At 45.1% G+C, this 20,393-nt stretch overlaps 1 protein-coding gene across 2 annotated transcripts; it reads left to right on the plus strand.

The window, feature by feature from the left end:
- The first annotated feature begins 641 nt into the window (after positions 1 to 641).
- On the plus strand, positions 642 to 18,756 carry MAPKAPK5 (MAPK activated protein kinase 5). Of its 2 annotated transcripts, none has more exons than XM_065739257.1 (14): positions 642 to 929; positions 4,637 to 4,710; positions 5,814 to 5,889; positions 7,038 to 7,135; positions 8,118 to 8,230; positions 9,767 to 9,852; positions 10,380 to 10,475; positions 11,072 to 11,152; positions 14,140 to 14,327; positions 16,376 to 16,496; positions 16,643 to 16,773; positions 17,381 to 17,502; positions 17,831 to 17,935; positions 18,544 to 18,756. In XM_065739257.1, the coding sequence occupies exons 1-14, from the start codon at positions 894 to 896 to the stop codon at positions 18,636 to 18,638; spliced, it is 1,422 nt and encodes a 473-aa protein (XP_065595329.1). In that variant the 5' UTR covers positions 642 to 893; the 3' UTR covers positions 18,639 to 18,756. The 2 variants fall into 2 exon arrangements, with proteins under 2 accessions (XP_065595329.1, XP_065595330.1); XM_065739258.1 differs by having other exon boundaries at positions 644 to 929; positions 17,381 to 17,496.
- The last annotated feature ends 1,637 nt before the right edge of the window (positions 18,757 to 20,393 follow it).

The following is a 20,393-nucleotide window of genomic DNA, read 5'->3' on the forward strand; positions in this document are numbered from 1 at the left end:
GAGCTAGCAGCTGCTCTTCGGGTGCTGCTGTGTGTACCACAGGCGAGGAGCACAGCGGTACAGCCTGAGGTAACCTGAGGTGGACCCTGAGGTGCGAGCTGACTCCCAGCTGCTCCCCCCCACTCTCGTTTGTACCTGCTCGCAATGAATACTCAGGAACGCTGGCCCTACCTTCTCTCGGAGCGTTTTGAGGTAGCAGTCCGAGCAGAGCCTCGAGCACTCGGGCAGTTTTGCGTCGCTTCCCCTTTCCTTCGTCGTTCGCTCCGCCCGCGCTCTTCGCACCGCATCACAGCGAGAGGCGCCAACCGCGCGCACTCAACATCTCGCGAGACTTCGTTCGCCTCGCCCCGTGAGGAGCTGCGCGCTTTAACGTCACTAGTGAACGCCGGCCCCTGGAAGGCCCCTCGGGGGCTTTCACTGCTCTGTCGCGTTTCCAGGGCTGGCCGCCCTTCGCCTGTAAACCGCCGCGCCGACTCTGGGGGGGATCCTAAAATTCTCCGGTGGGAGCCGAGAGCAAGCGGGGAGCTCGGAGCAGCCCCTCGCAACGAGCGCGGCGGCAACGAGAACTCCGCGGCGGGCTGCGCGGTCCGGCGGGGCTGTCCGGCTCGCAGTGCCGGCGATGTCCGGCTCCCGGTCGGCGGCGGCGGCTCTCGGGTGGCGGCGGCGGCTCCGGGGCTGAGCGGCGACGCTGGGCCCGGCCGCGGCCTTCTTGCGGCGCTCCCCCGGCCCCCTCCGGTCCGGTCGGCCGGGGATGAGGCGCTGCGGCTCGGCCACAAAGGCTCCCCCGGGGCTGCCCGGCGCCTAGCGCGGCCCCGTGCCCGCTGCTCCTCCGGCCCTTGGCCCCCGGGCTTGTGGTGGGGACGGGCCGGCGGCTCCCGGAGCCCGGCGGGAGGATGTCGGGAGATCCCGAAATGGATAAAGCGATCAAGGTAAAGAGCGGCTCTCGGCATCCTCGCGGCGGGCCCCGGTGGCCGCTTCTCGGTGCCCGCGGGGCTCCAGCTGCTGTCGCCTCTCTCGGTCCCCTGGGAGGGACCGTTGACAGACGGGAGAGCAGCACCGAGGGTTCCCGTGAGCTGATGTCCGGGTTAGGCAGGAGGGATTGGGGGGAAGCAGTGGGAAAAGTTTGAAATAGGAGTCGTTTAAAGTACTGATTGACTCGCTAAAGGCAGTGAAAAGGATACAGAGGGTTAGTTGGAGAATGCTGCGCGTTCAGCGAGTGATGTGTGCACAGTCAGTGCAGCTTCTGCTGCTGTCACCACCTTAAAACACAGAACTTACACCTGCAGGCAGAAATCCATTCAAACCTGAATTATAACGTAGTACGTGTGGGGCAGAGAGCTCTGCAAAATGCCTGAAAGAATCATAGAATGGTTTGAATTGGAAGAGACCTTTATGCTGCTCAGCCCCACCCCTGCTGTGGGCTGAGTACCCCCTCAACTCAGGCTGCCCAGGGCTCATCTGTGGCCTCAGGCACCTCCAGGGATGGGGCATCCACAGTTCTGGGCAGTGCTGGACCTCAGTGCCTTCTGCTAAAGAATCTCATCTTATCATCTGACCTAAATCTCTCCTCTTTTAGTTTAAATCCATTGCCCCATGTCCTGTCACTAACTGTCCATGTAAAAACTTGGTCTTATAAGTTTTCCTCAAGTCCTGGAAGGCCCCAATGGGGTCACCCTGGAGCCTTCTCTAAGATATGACTGAAGTAAATTCTGCGTTCATATGGGTGCCTGTAACCCAAAGTACTTTTCTGAATCTGTTCTCCATCTGAACCACTCTGAGCTGATTTGGGCAGGAATAGCCACAGCACTGTCCCTGCTCCCACACAGCAGTGTTTTGTTGCTTTTTTTTTTTTTCTTTAACTCCAAAAGCTCTGATGTAGATCTTTTTATGAAATACAAGAGAAGTATTTAAAAACTGTTAATCATCTGGAGTGCAGCTCCAGCTCCACTGTGACTGACTGCAAAGCAGGGAGCCAGCATGTCAGCCTGGTGCTGGATCTTGTGGTTAGGTTGCAGCCTAAGCTGTCTGAACACTGAGCTCAGAATTCTTCTCACTTTCAGTTTGTTTTGTTCAAAATGCAAAAGCCTTGTCTTTTAAATCAATCTGGACTTCAGTAGTGAAGAGCTGTGTTGGACTTCTCTTGTACTGATTTATTTTTATTTTTGTTTTATTTTTTTAGTAGAATGAATCACAGAATCATGGAATAGCTTGGGATGGAAGGGACCTTAAAGATCACCTAGATCCATCCCCTGCTGTGGGCTGGCTGGTTGCCACCCACTGTATCAGATCGCCCAGGACCCTGTCCACCCTGGCCTTGGGCATTTAGAGGAATAGGGCATCCTATTCCTTCTCTGTACCAGAGCTTCACTGCCCTCATGTTGAAGAATTTCTTCCTAATGTCAAAGCTAAATCTCCCCTCTGTCACTTTAAATCTATTACCCCATGTCCTATCACTATCAGAACCCAATGAGCTTTGTAAAGATAAAGTAACAGGGAAGGTGGCAAGTACCAATACAGGGGATGTTTTTGTGTAGGTCCTTTTGGATCTTACTAAAGGAAGCATTATGAAGCCATCCGGGCTCTGTGAAAGCAGACACTTTGCTCAGAGAGCCCACAGAGAGTCCTCAGTACATTGTATTACCATCACTCAATCTCAGCCCCGATCCCTCAGGTGACTGCTGGGCCAGGTCACCCAGGCAGCCCTGGGGCAGCACTGTTGAAATAGATGTTGGTATTTTAGAGTGCAGATTTTTATCAGGGCGTCTCAAATATTTCACTCTGTTTGAATGTTCTGAGTCAGTGTTGATTTACAGCTTTGCTTGGTCTTGCTGTTAGGTTTGGGGCTCTTGTTTCTGAACTAGGAGGTGGAAGCAATGTTGTACTTCAAGGAGCAGCAAAGTTCTAAAATATTGTTTCATATCAGTAGGAAATGGTGAAGAATGTTTCTTAATTACTAGATTATTCTTTATAAATTGTGAAGCTACTTTTGAATGAAGATTTAAATCTAAATAAAATGCATGGGAAAAAAAGTTGGCTTTTGATTTAGAACAGCGGTGAATACCCAGAAATACATTTTTTCTTCATTAAAAATTGTCTGATCTGTAGTCATGGAAGTTGTTCTTCAGGAGCCGAGAACTACCAGAACTTATTCTCACTTCATCTGATTCATAGATCACACACTGCCATTCCCATACCTCTGCCTTGTTCTCCCGACTCATATGAAATGGAATTTTGCTCAGTATTGTTCTTAAATTGTGCTTTCACTGGGGTTATGATGCCTTTGGTTCTCTGTGTCTGAGTAGCAGGAAACTGAAATTGGCTTTTCCCTTATGTGCTTCTCACAGGATAGTGACATTTGTGTTAATTTAATTGATAGAAGCACAAAGAAGTGCTGTCTATTTTGAAAAGACTCAGCTTTGCTTTTTTCCCCTCTTTATTTTAAAACCCCACCAAAAAATATCCACTTAAAAACTACCTTCTTCCTTTCATGCTGTCTATGATTTATACGATGTCCACTCAGATTATTTTTCCCTTCATCTCTGTCCTTTTCCTTCTCTAACCCCTTCAGCTCTTGCCTTAAAGACCCTCTAGCTTTGTTTCCAACAGTTTGGCTTGAGGTTTGGCTGCAGTGTGGCATGGGGCTCACCTGCAGCTCCTGTACTGTGGCTTCAACCTGTGGGTCTGTCCGTGCCTTCAGCAGCACATCCTCTGTACCATGAATGGATGCTGAAGTGCTGCAGTTCTGAATGAAGATTAATGTAAGGGGAAAATCTGACCCGAAAACGTTGCCTTACGTGTGGTTGACTCTTCAATAATTTTCTAAGCATTTACTTGCTTGTTTAAGCATCTCTGGAGCCAGCTTTTGCTACCACCTCCTTAGCTTGAAATTGATCAGAAAGCAGAGCTTTTTGGCAGCTGATTCTGAGCGTGTGTGTGATTGGTGACCTCAGTGTGCAAGCACCATTGTGCACACACTCCCGCTCTGCGTTTGTCAGTGTGCCATTTGCACCCCACAAATGTTAGGACATGTTTAAGCACGGCCGCACCCAGGCTGTGTCATAACAAACCCCAGCCCTGCTTGTATGGATTTGGGCAAAGGGATTATAAATATGAGCTTGGTTTGTTCTCAGACAAGCTCAAACTAGTCATGCAGCAGTTAATTTGCAGTATAACGATTGCAAAGGTTTGCAAACCTGAAGAAAACAAAACAAAAAAAGATTTTCCATTATGTGTGACCAAGAAGGATGTGATAATGCTGTAGCTGGGCCTTTGCAATTGATCATTTGTAGGCAGAAAGCTGGATTGAAGGGCTGGGGAGGCGGAAGTATCCTTTATATGCTTTCTGTGTTAGAGCAGCAAGATCCCATTTGCTGTTCTCCATAATCCTGCTTCAAAATGCCGGGGGGAGCATTCTCAGCAGCACAGAAATCACTTTCTGTTGAGCTATATTCTGTGAGCGTTTGCACTTAGGTTTAATTTTCTTAGGTGAAGCAGAACTGCAGAACAGGCTCTGTCTGCATTCTGCTATCTCACAGATCAGCTGCTGAGCTGGGGTTTGAGAACGGCTGTAGAAATTTTGATGTGGTTTTTGTTTTTTTGTTTGTTTTTTTTGCTCTTTCCCCTCCCCCTTGAATAGGAAACCTCCATTTTAGAGGAGTACAACATTAACTGGACTCAGAAGCTGGGAGCTGGGATCAGTGGCCCTGTTAGGTAAGGTGACACACCTGCGGATCTGTATGTAATCTCAGCTGTGCAGAAGTGAGTATGTATTTTAAGTGTGCAAAGAGCAGAAGGCACGGCAGTGTTGAAGACTCTACAAGCTGATAAATATCTCTGTACTCGAAGCTGATGTGTGAGCAGGGAATTGACTGTTGCTGGGGATGCTGGAAGTAAAGATTCTGTTCACTGCTGCCTTATTCCTGAAAGCAAGCAGCCCCAGGGATTGGCTGTGACCCAGTGGCACTGGGAAGCACAGCTCAGGCACTGGTGTCCTCTGCTGCCCCATCTCCCTGTTCCCATCCTAATGTCAATGCCAGGGCCATCAGCACTGTGTGCCCACTGGCTGCTCTACCATCTGCTTTTTCAGCTCCTCACGTGAGGCCCAGCAGAGCGTGCACACAGCACCAGGCCTCGTGTGGCTTTGTGACCATTCCAGGAGCTGGAAACAAAGTGTGCTTCCCTTTGGGAGAAGGAATTTGTTTTCCAGTTGTCGTGCGTGGGATCCTGGTGGTCCGTTGTCCCCTGCCACCATTTATCTTTCTGTTGAAGCAATTGGCTTCTCATTCATTTTCTGTCACCGCCTCCAATCTTTATTAAAATATCCCTTTGCTCTCGATGCTTTTTGCTGCCTGTTCATAGGGCCCTGCCCTCTGATGTAATTCAGTTGTTAATATTAAATGAGGGAAAGAAAGAAAATGCAGCACAGCTGCTGGCTCTTCAAAATAAGGATGCCCGTGCAGAAACACTCGATTTATCGCAGACACCATCCTCCATGAGAGACACTCAGGCTGCCTCTGTGTGCTTTGGGTTTTCTCATCACAAGTGGCTCTTGGGGATGAATAAGAGCATATTCAGCCATTACCACAGCTCTGAAGTGCCCCTGCATTGCTGAAAGCAGAGCTTTGTGTTGGGTGGTTCTGCAGAAGGTGTTTGGGTGGTGTGGAAGCCCAAAAGCTGAGGCTTTCGGCTGGGATATGGTGATGGTGCCCTGTGTATCCCATGTTATGGGCATTCCTTGTAACTACACATCAGTTTGCTTGAAGTATCTCTTTAACATTCTTGCTGACCAAAGAATTTTGTTGCTGTAATACCAGAGTCTGCGTGAAAAAATCCTCTCAAGAACGCTTTGCACTGAAAATCCTTCTTGATCGTCCAAAAGCTAGAAATGAGGTACAGTTCCTATTTGTTCTCTGCCATCTGACACACCACAAAGGCTCTCCCTTTTAGAGGATTGCTGCAGTGGCTTAATATCTGCAGGTCTTGCTGTGCAGGATTCCTTGTGTTTTGTCCCCCAGACTTGTTCCTGGAGCACAGGGGTGGGGGACACCGGGTCTTCCTGGCCATGGATATTCCATATGAGCTGTATGTGTGCAAGAGGAATTTTCAGAGCTTTGCCTCTGCCCCATGCTGTGTAACACGAGTAGCTGAGGTGTAATTTCCACACATCTCACTCTTGGGTGTCACTGCTGTAAGAACTGCCAAGAATGCCTCAAGTTGCACACGAAATCGTTTGTGTTAGTCTGTATAGGAGAAACTAAAGAAGCTCACCAATACTGCTTGTGACTTACTGTGTGATGAGAGTGCCAATGCACTGAACCATCAGCCTGTTTAGAATAATGGGCAGCTGTTCAAGTTTTCATGAAAGTGAGGAAAAAAGAAGTGCTAATTGTCCCCAAGGTTCAGGCAGTTTCCATTTTTGGACTGAATTCTCCTTTAAAATTCCCTGAGGAAGGAGGTTTGGATACAATGAGCATCAAACCTTGTGGTCCAAGTTTCTTTAAATCAGGTGACATTCCTTAGGTTCCTGTTTCAGAAAGTCTGAGATGGGTTTCCTTTCATGTGTCATGAGCACTGTGCTCATCCTCTTGGCCATAAGAAGAATAGGATTATGGAATTTCAGGTTTTATTCTTGAATTTCAAGGTATGAGTCAGCTTAAATCTTTATTACTAATTTAAAGCTAGTTCTACTTTTAAATTTCTTAAAATAAAAAGAATTCCCAGCACCATTGGAAGAAAAGAGCAGCAACAAAGCAGCCCTAAAGATTGGGCTTTTTCAGGAACTGCTGGATTTGATCTGTGATCTGTAACATGAGATATAAAATATAAACTTTTTGTCTTAGTCCAAGTGTGTAATGGCTGTTGGTTACTTCTGTGGATATTTTGGGTGTTTTAGATATTTCTAGATACTTTAAGAATTGGAGGAGAATTTTATATTGCATGTGAGCAGTGCTGAGCAGCAGCAGTGGGGCAGAGAGGGGAGCAGAGCTGCTCAGGTATACATCACTGTGTGCAGTAACTTTTCTTCCCTTCTCTTTAAGGTACGTCTGCACATGATGTGTGCAACACATCCAAACATTGTTCAAATTATTGAAGTTTATGCTAACAGTGTGCAGTTCCCACATGAATCCAGCCCAAGGTAAGATTGAACAGCATGTTTCATTCCCACAGCTTGCTTTCCATATTTAAGGTCAAGGTATAGTGGAGTCTGCTTTTTTTGTTTTGTTTTTTTTCCCTTCCAATCATGGTGTGGCCATACTGAACGTTTTATTGAGGTTTCCAAACATGATGCTTTAGTTGAGCAACACTTACTTTTTCCTGTTCTTGATGCCCAGGCCTTTGCATATTTAAATCAACTTGAATCTTTAAGTACTAGTTTTGAGCACATCTTCATTTCTGAGGTTTTGCATTGATTCAGCCTGTGACACCTGCATTGGCTGACAGGATAAAATATAGAAGAACAAGAAGTCAGTTTCTTGAGGCTCTGCCAGCTCTCATCTCCTTGATTTCTATACTTTGTCCTTCACAATTACGGCAGAAAAACTGTACATTAAAATCAGGAGGTACAGCAGAGTATTCAGACTCAAAAGCACTAAAAGTGACCCTTGAACTCCTGCCTCCCCCATGCCAAACATCTCCAGCACGCAGGCAGCTAGCGAGGCAAGGCTGAGGGCAGACAGGTGTAGGTGTGCTCTATGCCAGCTCGGTTTCATGCACTCTGCCTGCTTTATTACTCTTTGAAGGTGGAGTTCCACATTAGAGTGTCTCAATGGCTGCCAAAACCAAGCAGGTGGAAGGCGTGGATGCAGCGTGTGCATCTGAATGCACCCGTGCCTGTGTCCATGGGGTTTGTTCCAGCTGGAGGTGGGATCCCAGCACGAAGAGCACAGCATGGGCTCCTGGCTCACAGTCAGGTGTGCTGGGAGCCAGAAAATCCTACAGGTCATGTACTATAGGACAAAATCACTGAAACAGTGGCTTAGCACAACTCGTAGAAGAAGCGAGTATGTCTCTTCTTTTGGCCTGCATTGGTAGATGTGAAGTATGCGTTATTAGCTTAGCAATTCTGTTCTTTTCTTTTGATTAATTCTAATGTAACAAAATGAAATGCTTTTGAACAGGGCTCGGCTCCTAATTGTAATGGAGATGATGGAAGGGGGAGAACTATTTCACAGAATCAGCCAGCACCGGCACTTTACTGAGAAGCAAGCAAGCCAAGTAACAAAGCAGGCAAGTTAACACCCATGTATAAGCAAATCCATGAATGCTAATGGCTAAAGTATTGAACAATTTCTTGGAGCGGGGGGAGGGGCAGGGGGGTGGGAAAAAAAGAAGCTAAAATAATCCTCAGTTCTGATCCAGTGATCATTGCCTGCTTTGTTATAATTTAACGATGCCTAAGTTTCAATAGAAGGGAAGAATTTGAAGGTGTGGGCTAGTTCTTCTGTGTCAGGACCCAGGTGTCTGCTGTCTTTTAGCAGTGGTTTTCCTAACATGGTTTACAGAACTTCACCAAAGGGAGCTCTTTCCTGCACAGTCTTTCTCTGTATGTCTCACTATTGTCCTGGAAGTGTTCCATCCACAGGCTCTCTCCAGAAAATGCTTGCTCCTGATCTCCAGTTTGAGAATCACTCTTGGCTATGACATAGAATTTCTCTTAGCTCTTAAGCAGGGTAGCAGACAATAACTCATGTGAGCTGCATTGATGGTTTTCCACCTGAGTTCTGTACTTGGTTTTGTGGAAGTTCTGTCTAGCATGGGAGAACCCAAGAGGACTGCCCAGCTATAGCTCATGTTTTCTGTGCTGTTTGTTCTGATTTCATCCTTCCCTCTCCATTTCTCTAGGCAGCTCATTCTTGAATGTTGTGATTATAGAGGCTCAGTATTTATTACTAGATATTTTAGTGTCCATGGGCTATCTGTGGCTTAGCAGTGCATCTGCTGTGACTAACTCATCCAGCTGGAGGAGGCAGGATGACAAAGCTGAAGGGTCTCTGTGGGATTCAGTGAGGGGAGCCTTAGTGTCAGGTCTCAGTTCTGGGTGGGTTTGTTCCCTTAAGCCCAAGCTATTGGATGACTTGTGATGCCAAGCCAGAAAGCTTTATTCCCTGCAGTCACTACAGGGAATAAAGTAAAGAGAACATGAGATGAGATTCTTATATTTGTTTCTGAGCTAAGTGAACAGTGAACTTCTTCTGTCACAGTAATTTGCAGTTGTTTAAGCACTTCACCCAGAGTGCTGCTTATGAGTACGATCCTTCAGGAGAAACACTTGCAAATGAGAATCATGTGCCTTTGCCTTGCTTTGGTTTCAGTAATGCTGTTTAAGTATTCATGCTTTGTTTTAACTTTAATAGGCTGTACTTTCAGATGCAGTCTGTAGAGCTTTCCTGACAAGGTTACAGCTTTCTAAACCATGGCAGCATAAGAAGTTGCCACTGAAAGAACCAAGTAATATATTTCTGTGTAATACCATGTGAAATGAATAGATCACAGGAAGTACCTTCGAGAACTAAAGAATAAAGCTCCCTGAGTGGTAACTGTTAAGTTGGTAGCAAATTGTCAGTTTCATCTCCCTGTCTTCATGCTTTACTGCACTGTTCCTCTGCACAGCCAGGGTTGCCTTCCCTCAGAATTGTACACAAGTGGAATTAAAAAATGTGGGGCTTAGGCTATGTTGGCAATGTTCTTTTTAAAGCTACACTATTTCTCCAGGCTAAAGGAAGAGTTCTGTAACTGCAGCCAATTTGTTGTGCCCTTTTTCAGATAGCTTTGGCTTTGCAGCATTGCCACTCACTAAACATTGCACACAGAGACCTCAAGCCTGAGAATCTCCTCTTCAAGGATAACTCTTTGGTAAGATTAAAACTTTTTTGGCTGCTGAATTCCCTAAAATGGCTCAATGGTGATTTTCAGAATAGTTTAAAAATGTAAACTGACATTAATGCAATATTTTGGTGTCAAAAAGGAATGATCTTTTGCTTTGTGTGTTTCCATACTCTGGTCTGCTTGAGGTGTAGTTTGTCCATGCCACTGTTCAGTATGGGTCAGGTTCTTTGCCTCAGTGCAGAATCCTGTGTGGCCATGGGGAAAATCCTCTCTGCCTCTCATGTAGTAAGGATGTTTTATACATGTGTTGTAGCTGCAGTGACCTCCTTGCATTTGGCTCTTTCCAAAGCAGAGAGGGCAACTGCTTTGACACAGAGTGCCTTAAAAAACAAAAATGGTTGTTGCAAAGATTGGTTTATCATCTTCTATCTACTTTGTGGGATGATAGGTGTATAAATATAAAACAGGAATGCATGGGGTAGAAGGTAAGATGAGTAGGAAGCATTAAGGATGTAGTAGAAAAGCTGATTTTGTAATGCAACGTCTCATTTTAGGATGCACCTGTTAAATTGTGTGACTTTGGATTTGCCAAAGTAGACCAAGGTGACTTGATGACACCACAGTTCACTCCGTATTACGTAGCACCTCAGGTAACAAATGATTACAGTTCTAAGTTATTGGGGGATAATGTCCTTTGGCATGTGCACTCAAAATCATCTAACTTTATAAGCCCTTGCGGTCTTATTAAAAGCTTCTGCACGTTGGTGTCTTGAGTATATGTTTAGAAGCAACCTTTAAAGACTGAATGCTACAGTGATACACTGATCAGAATAGGAGATCATGATCCAGATTTCCCAGACTGTGTAGTTGGCTTGGAAAAGTCCCTGCTTCACAATCCTTGTAGCTCAGGCTCATACAAGATTGCATTCAAAGTGACTGTGGTGAAACAGTAACGTTCTGTAAAGGCAATTGCTTAGGAGGAGGGCAACGTCAGAGATTTACCAATTGACTTTGACTTGGCCCCCTTGTCATTATGCATTAAGATGTAATTTATAGTTAGAGACAGGCTGGTTTTTGTAGTGCTTCTTTACCCACTTAGCTGCATTCAGTCTTAGGAAGAACAGGTTGAACCCAGCAGAGCATTCAGGAGCTGTAAGGCCACCAAAGGAAAAGAATCAGACATCTTTGTCATGGGCATCATTGTAAGTTGTGTGTGTTTTGCAATCTTCTGCTCTCATGGCAACAGGTATTGGAGGCACAAAGGCGGCATCAGAAAGAAAAATCTGGCATTATCCCCACCTCTCCAACACCTTACACATACAACAAGGTAAGCTATAAGGCACTCTGCATGTCAGTGCCTTCAGAGCATTTTGTTGTTGGGTTTTTTTTCCCTCCACGGATTCAGATGCTGTAAAAGTAGTCTATAAGTGCATTTATTACCTAAGACAGTAAACTTTATTGTCCACAAATTTCACACACTTTCAGCCAGGAGCAGTTCAGGTCTCTGTGACAGCCATACATCTAACTAGCCAGACATCTCAGACTGAGTTAAAAAAGGGAGCTGGACGAAAACATCATGTTGCTTGCTTTCTGGTATATGTATGTATCTTCAGCTATAAGAAGGTAATATCTTTGGGGCTGTTTTTCTCAAATGTGTGGCTTATTCAGCTGTTCTGAAAGAAGGAATAGAGTGCTCACATCTGTGCTGGTATTTCTCCCCTTAAATGTGCTACGGCCAGCCCAGGTTTCATTCAGTTGACTGGGAGAACTGGTACATGTAGGTAGCTGTCTTTCTCAGTCAGGTTAGAAGTGACATGCTAAAGGGTGTAGTGAAGTCAATCTGTGTTTTTTCTGATGGAGTGAATAATGGAATGGACATTTGGTCCAAGGCTAATTAACGATCCTCCAATTAAAGGGAAAATATGCACTCGCTGTTAGCAGGAGCACTAAAATGTTAATGAGATTTTTGAGAGACCAGGTGGGAAGTTCTTCAATCTCCAGAAAGAGCTGATTCAAATGAATCCTACTCACTGCTGTCAGCTGCAGTTTCTGGATGTGCAAAGCACTGTTCAGGCCATGTTGGTCAGACAGTTGTGATGGTGTCTTGTCTGCATCAGGGCTCTTCTGCCAAATGACTGATAGCACATTGCATTGCCTGTAGCAGCAGGCCATGGGCAGTGACAACTGCTGCTGGAGTCTTGGTGGAGTCCTGAAAGACTGGACTCCTTCTTGGTCGTTACAAAACATCTTCCTCCATATCAGCATCTCTTCCCCTATGAGGGAGGGTCACGTATTGCACTGCTGTGGATTGAAGCAGGTTGAATCTCAGGTAGCAGCCCTCTCTGAGGGACTTCTCTTTCATTGTAAAAGGGTAGGTGCAGTTCAGAGTCACTTGGAATTGGTTGCTCACTGTTCATGTTGGTAAGTTTGACAGGTAATGCTCTGTAATGTTTGACAAGTTTGCTCTGTAATGAGGCAAAAAGCCTTGGCCAGGGCAAGTAAAGCAAAATATGGGCCACGTTCTTGTACACAAAGTGCTATTTGGTAGTCTGAACTGCTTTCAGTCATGGTGGCACTGAGTGGAAAGGAACAGCCTCATCCTTACCTTGCCAAGGGTGACTCACTGCAAAAGCAACTTCTGGCCTATGTATGGTTTCCCCAGACAGACTTTGCTAAACTTCCAGGTACCCTGTCCTTCCACAGCAAGTCAGAGCCTGGCAGAAAGGCCTGTGATTCACCTTCAGCAGCAGCAGCTCCATCCCACAGATGTAAATCAGAGAAACAAACACATCTGTGATTTCCTGAGTATTTTTGTTAAGCTGTGTGTGCCTTGAATCAAATGTGTGTTTCTGTCATAGTAGAGGAGGCTGACTCTTGGAAAATAAAATCTCAGAAGCACAACCAGAACGAATTTAGATTTAGGCACATGTTTCCTACATGCACACCTACAATCCTATTGGTGTCGTTAGAAATAATCCCTAGTCACTAGAAAAGCAGTAAAAAGTATGTGGCTGAATAGCAATTATGATTTCTAGATCCACCTGGCTGACACAAACATCTGTGTGGAGTGACTCTGGACTTCTCCATCATCAACATTTGTGTGTTTTATAACAGCCAAAAATGAAGCCTGTGGTTTAATGATCAGTAAGAGCTGATCCAGGTGTGTTCCCTCTGGAAGGAAACAGTCACATCTTTCTGGGTCAGTGCTGATCCAGTCAGGAACCAGCCCTGGGAGCTGGGGTTTCATTTTGCCAAGTATGTCCACATGGCTCCGTGACCAGAACTGCAGCATCTGTCCCCAGGGACGGTGTGGTGCTGAGCAGCTGCACAGGCTTATGGCTATGGAACTGATTGCAGAACCTCTCCAGCCCCTCAGATCCCCAAATCTGCCCTTAGGTAGCTTTTCACAGCCACCTGCACCTGGCTGGAGCTCAGGATTATCCTGGCTGCTCATTCCTGACCCTCCTCGTGTTGCCATAAGCCATCAGGAGTCCCCTGAAGGAATGACAGGGCTGAAAACCAACCAGTAAAAAAAGAAGATCCCTGCACGAGTGCAGGAAGGAAATATAAGAAATGTTGCAGGTGGGTGACCCATGCAGAGCCAGACCTTCCAGCCCCAGCCTGCACCGACTGATACCGGAGCTGCACATCTCAGGATGTGCTTCAAAGTCTGGGAAGTTATAATCCACTTCCCTTCTTCAGAGTGGTTGTGAACACGTGGATATCCAGATTCCTTTTTTGTTTTTTTAATCCTCTAGTATCACATTCTTAAAAAATGACTGAATCATATTCTGAATTCTGTTCTGACATTCAGAGCTGAGGGTTCAGCTTTCATGAGAGGTAATTAATAATACACAGCTCATTCCGGCCTCTGACACACTGCAGTTTCCATGCGTGTTGCCATTGCCCAGCACAGAGTCACAGGAGCTCATTCTGTAAGAAGGATGGCTCGAGTGCTGGAGGAGTTCAGCTTGGCAGCATGGAGTTCCCTTGAGCTTGCATATTTGCCAGAAAGATAATTTCAAATACACTTTTATACCAAACGAGCGGGTAGAAATAGTGAGCTGGTACACTCTTGAAGGAAATAATACAACATCCAGCAGCTAAGGGGGAGAGAAAAATACTTGGGAAACATTTCTAATGGAGTTATGGCCCTATGAGAGAAGGAAGAACAAATCCATGAGGATGCTCAGGTGCTTTTTTCTTTTGGAGCTGCTCTCCTGTGTCCGTAGGGACCCGTGTAGAACATTTAACGTAGGTGCACTGCTGCTTGCTGCAAATCACACCCCACAGTGATGGTTTCCTTGCTTTCAGAGCTGTGACTTGTGGTCCCTGGGTGTCATTATTTACGTGATGCTGTGTGGATACCCTCCGTTTTACTCCAAACACCACAGTCGGACAATTCCAAAGGACATGCGGAAAAAGATCATGACAGGAAGTTTTGAATTCCCAGAGGAAGAGTGGAGCCAGATCTCAGAAATGGCGAAAGACATTGTGCGAAAGTGAGTCAGTGGAGGGAAATGTTGTATTGCTCTGTGCTTCTGTTAAGAACTCGCAACATCACTTTGTCAGTGCCTTATCACAAAGGGATTGTTTTTCCAGCAGTGGGGTGAATCGTCTGCAGCACATATGGCAGAAAAAAAATCCTATGTTCAGCACAAAATAAATTTGGTAAATACTTCCCCCCCCCCCTCTTCTTTTCTCTCTGTCTTTGTGCAACTTCTGATGAACCCAAAGTTTCTAGAGCACGCTGTGGTTTTATTCTGTAACTGACTGCACTCCTGTGGGCACTCCAGGTGTACATCTCCTGTGGGAATGTCCAAACTCCTTTAAAACCAAAGGGCAGTTGGGTGGCTCCACAGGAGGAGTCCACCAGTAGCTTTCTCCCTCAGAACCCTGTCACTAATACACAGTTTCAGAGGAGTCTGAAGAGAGGTTAAGATCTGTCACAAGGTGTCAGACCATGAGATGAGGTTTTTTGTGGGTATTTTATTCTAAATGCTGCTTGGGAGCTGGTTTTCCTGCAGTGCATGTCTCTCATGTGAAGTATTTCAAACATTGTGATCCAGTGGTCCTTTCTGAAAGCAGGAATGTGACACTGAATCTGTCCTGACCTCACTTAATATTTTTAAAAGCAAAGGGGATTTATTGCCTTTGTATCACCAGGGGAACTGGAAGAATAAAAGCAATGGGGATAGGAAAAAAATCAATCTGTTAAGCAATTTTAAACTGTTGCTGTCTTTTGTGATGTAATCTAAAACCTCCAAGGTCTTACCATAGTTTGGGAAGGGGGCTGAGTCCTGTTTGTAGCAGCACAGGAGAGCCCAAATCTTTCACCAAATAAATTACAGATTACACTGCAGTGAAATTTCTGCTCCAGTGCAGGGAATATGTTTAGCATTTATATTATCTTGGAGGACTTTACATTTGTTTATGTATGCACTATTCACATGAAGGCTTGCTTCTGGAGGTCCTATTTTGCATTCAGAAGACCATTTCCCTCCAAGCGTGTCAAATTGATTTCTGACCCCAAGCTTTACAAGTGGGGCTGCTTAAGTATAGATGGGGACATAGAAAACTGATGGCAAAGGAAGGCATGTGTCTTGGATTAACACTGAACTGACAGCCTGTTTGGCAGCATGGCCTTGTAAGTGAAATGTTATGAGGCAGCCTGTGGTCCTGCTGACGTTCTGTAAAAGTGATTTCCACTTTCTTGGTACATTAAACAATTCTGCTGTGCAGCCAGGAAGCTGATTTGGAGTATTGGCTGAGAAAGTGTGACAAACTGATCAACTCGTTCTGTTCTTAATTTAAACATTTGGAATACTTGTCAGCACTCTGTGTGAAAGGTTATTTTTTTATTAAACAGTTGTGCTTATCGTGGGAACGTGGGTTTATCTGCATGGTCTCTTTCCAGGGGGTCTTTTCAGTAATGTTTAATTCAGTGGGCTTTTCAGACATTTCAGAATAATGTTCCTTTTCATTCTGAGTCGCTGTAGCTTGCCAAAGCATCCATTATTTGAGGCTTCAGAGGGGGAAAAAGAAAAGCAGAGGGGTTGCCCAGTGAAAGCACTTAATTCAGGAAACAGGTTTTGAGCTTTGAAACTTAGCTTTACTTTACCATGCCCGGAGTCCTTGGTCTGCATATAGACTGTCATGCAGATGAGCTTCAGACAAGCGTTTCTATGGTGTGTTGGTCTGGATCATTTCCAGCTTGTCTGGAAGATGATTTCCCACGTGGGAGGATGTGAATGTAGAGTTCAGCTGAATGCAGGTATTACCCAAACGGCCTTCAGTGCCTTTCTTTGCACTGAATTGCTGACTGTAGCTGGATGAGCTGGGACTGCGTTAAGACATCGCCGTGGCAAGGCTCAGTGAGGCTGATGGAAGGTCGGGCTGCCTTGAGGTGGGCTGAAGGTTTTGGTTATTAGGAGCATTTTCTTTTGTGGTCTTTCTAGCATCTAGAGATGGCTAAGTGCTCTGATCTCACGGGGCTGTGCGTTGTGCATTCACAAAGAGCTCTTTATGGACTGATGGCTTCCTCTCCCAGGTTGCTGAAGGTCAAACCAGAGGAGCGGCTGACCATCGAAGGTGTGCTGGACCATCCCTGGCTCAACTCCACTGAAGCACTGGATAACATCCTGCCCTCTGCCCAGCTGATGATGGACAAGGTTTAAACCACGTTCTGTTTTATCAAGACTGTTGCACATTGGAGCTGGATTGCTCCTGGGCGGTTTGAGGGCTTTCTGTCACATCGTGGCCATAGCTAAGCTAACACTGTCCATTAATTCACAAAGCATAATTCTTTTCATTCCAGGCAATGGTTGCAGGGATACAACAGGCTCATGCAGAACAGCTTGCAAACATGAGAATCCAAGACCTCAAAGTCAGTCTCAAACCCCTTCACTCCGTCAACAACCCTATCCTGCGCAAAAGGAAATTACTGGGGTAACTCTCTAAAGCTGTTTTTGGAAGATCAGAATGTAGGCAGCTGTGATGCTTGGAGAGTGACTTTAAACACGTTACAGGTTCATTCAGTTTCTGATTTGGTTGCCACGCTCTTCATGCAGAAGTGGGCAGTCAGAGCAAGTCATAACTTGCACGATATGGTGCCCACTCCAAGATATGGCAGTGAGGAAGGAGATGGAGTAATTATTCTGTTATATGACAGTGGGACAGATCCACCACGAGAAGATGAGTCTGATGTTGAGAAGGGAGGGCAACATGGGAGAAAGTATTGCAGATTTTCTTTCAGATCTTAACATTTATTTACCAAAACAAAAAAAAAAGTCAGCTAAGCTCTCTTTGTTCGGGTTACCTATTCGATAAATAGAATGATCAGTTTTAGGATTACCCTTCAATTAATTTGAATTAACATTTATTTTTCTTCATGGTCTCAGAATGCAGAATGTTGTAATAATTAATGCTAAATTTGGCTCCCTTTTCACAGCTTTCCAGACAGTGAGAGAGAGTGCTCTACTGGTACAGTTATGCAACAAGTAACAGACATGATTTGCATTCAGAACGTAATTGTTCCTTCCTTGTTCTTTTGCAGCACTAAACCAAAGGATGGTGTTTACATCCATGACCCGGAGAATGGAAGTAATGATTCCAATGTGGCTCTGGAAAAGCTCAGAGATGTGATTGCTCAGTGCATTCTACCACAGGCTGGTAAAGGTTGCCACTTTTAAGAAAGTTATGTTCCTAAATACATCAGGCTCTGATCCTGTGCCTCGGGATCAGTCTGTGTCAGTACTGACAGTCCATCCCACTCTGTCTCGAGAGGATGTTCTCTGTGGACTGTAGTTTTGGTGCATGCATAGTACATAGTGTCCACAGCAACATGTGGAGCTGTTAACTTCCAAACAGGAGTGTTTGCCTTCAGGAGAGTTTCCTAGTTTGCATGAGGCAAGGGGGAATAACTGAACATAATGTTTACTAAGCTCTGGATGCTGCTCAAAGGCAGACTGACAGGGCTCCTGTTTATCTTTGTTCTCCTAATCAGGGGAGAATGAGGATGAGAAGCTGAATGAAGTGATGCAGGAGGCGTGGAAGTATAATCGGGAGTGTAAGCTGCTGCGAGACACTCTGCAGAGCTTCAGCTGGAATGGTGAGACTGCTCTGCCCTGGGAAGAGAGGGTGGGAGCAGGGACCTCATTACACGGAAATGGAAACAGATCTGAGTCTGTGCCAGCCTAACGTAGGTTACAGCCCTTCTCCAGCATGGATGTTTTAGAAGTGAGGCTTGAAGTTCTTTAAAATTCCTGTTGGAGGTCCAGGGTGGAGCTTGCAAAGGCACCGAGTTGTTCAGGAGCCGAGCACAGATAGATCTTCACGTTAGAAACTGCTTCAGCTGGTTCCCTTCCAGCTGTCTATTACCCCAGTTCTCTTGGAGGCTGCTGCCCTTATCTCTATCAGCACAACATCTCTTCTGCTCAGTTTAGGGAGGAAATGGAATTAAACCAGGCCAGCTGCTTTTGGGACTGTTGAGATGGCTCCGTGACAAAACAGCACAGTGGCAGCCAGGTTTGCAGCCTGGCCATGCCTCTTCCTTCTTTGTTTTTTTTTTTGTTTGTTTGTTTTAAGCAGAGCCAGAGATCTTAACTCATTTTGATGGCCCTGCAAACGTTGTCCTAAGTGTATTTTGTGTCCAGCCAACGGTAGTGACTTTCCTTCTTGTGCCCAGCACATGCTGACTACCTCTTCTTTCCCTTTCAGGCAGAGGATTTACAGACAAAGTGGATCGACTAAAACTGGCAGAAATAGTAAAACAAGTTATTGAAGAGCAGACAAACTCCCATGACTCTCAATAGCTGGAGCTTCTTAATCTTATTATTATTATTATTATTTTTTACCATTTAAGATTTATTCTTTAACTGTAAAAAGTATTTTTATGTAAATTAATAAATCATAATTATTTCATTAAATTTCCATACTGCTTGAAAATGCTGTATAGATGTAGATACAAAAAAAAAAATCATTGGTACTGTAATATTTTTTTAAAACTCCGTTCCTTGAGGTATATATGATCACTTATGTACTGTTAATCCTAAGTCCCCCAGATGGGGCAAATGATATTGTTAAAAACCATTCTTTTTCTTAATAACCAGTTGCAGAAGCTGCCTTCCATCTGCTATACATACAGCCAGCTGCAGTCACTATATATATGACAAAGACAGCCAGTTTCTCAACGCCCTGCTCAGTAAGTACTTGAAGCAAGTGCTGTGAAATACAAACTTCATAGCTATCCTTTGCACCTAAATTTATGTCTTTATGTAGAGGCAACAAAATAGCCTTCTGTTCTGCTAGATGACCCCAGAGCCACGCTTGGCCTTGCCAAGGGCACCTGAGTCCATGAGCTAGCAGCGTTTTTCAGTTCTGATCAGTAGCTGCCTTTCTTTCTCCTGTAACCCATCTTCCTCAGACCTTCTTTATGGCCTCATGGCCATTCAGCATCAGGCTCCTCTTCTTGTCATACTCTTCAACAGGAGAATCAAAGAATGTTCTAGTTACTTACGTACAAGTTATTTTTATTTCCTGGTGGGATCTTCTACAGACAACAGTAAGTATGGGGTCCATTTGTTTCGTCTCCAGGTCGGAAGCTGCGTGTGTTTCCACCCTATTCTTTCCTCTCTAGAAGATCCAACACTTTGTTTCTGACTTATCCTCTTGTTTGAAAGAGATCATTGTGGCAAGGGTCGCAGTGACCCTTCTCTTGTGTCACCCTCTGGAGTCCAAGCTCCCCATCTCTTTGAGGCCTTCGAGCTCCTCCTGGCGGAGCCACAGATGCAGGGCTGCTCCTTGACACACGTCCTTACACTGCCTGGACCACGAGGCTGTCCAGGGCAGATTCTTACACGAGTTTGGAACATTGGCTCCAAAAGCTGCTTTTTTTATTTTAACTGAAACAGACGAATGAAAAGATTCTGTACATATTTCTAGTTTTCTACCTTCTGACACTTTTCTTTCTCTTGAGACTGGTCGAAGGCTTTTTATAGAGATATTTTGGTACTAAACCTGTGCAGACGTCGAATGAGTTTGGTCTGCAGACTGAAGTGCCAATTCAGGGCTCTTAGTAACGACTCTTGAACATTATTGTTATATTTCATAGCTCGTTAACTTTGGGTTTACATTTACAAACTTGAGCCATGAATCTCCCAGTTTCCTCTTATGGCAGTCCAGCCTCCTACTTTTTTGTCTCTTTTCTATGACAGACCTCCTTGTAACCTTTAGCTTGGATGGCAGACCACTGTCTGACTCTTTCTATACAGTTTTGTAAGCGGTAACTCACTTTTTCTACATGAAGGAGATATTTCATTTCCCATTCTTCCTCAGCTTTCTTTTAATCCTGTTGACAGTTTTCCAATGCCTGATTTGCTGCAGAGTGAGAACCACAGTCCCTAGCTGACCATCTCTTTCTCTGATGGAAACAGGGAGTTTTGACATAAGCCACAATTGCACTTGTGACACTGCATGGAATATTTGTGTACTGACTTGCATCGATGACAGCTGTAGGGAATTGACAGGAGATGAGTATTTGTCATTTCTTGATCTTGCATCAGCAAGTT

Source organism: Cyrtonyx montezumae, unplaced genomic scaffold, assembly GCF_038088225.1.
Source record: "Cyrtonyx montezumae isolate F1298 unplaced genomic scaffold, pur_monq_1.0 scaffold_23, whole genome shotgun sequence".
Taxonomy (NCBI): domain Eukaryota; kingdom Metazoa; phylum Chordata; class Aves; order Galliformes; family Odontophoridae; genus Cyrtonyx; species Cyrtonyx montezumae.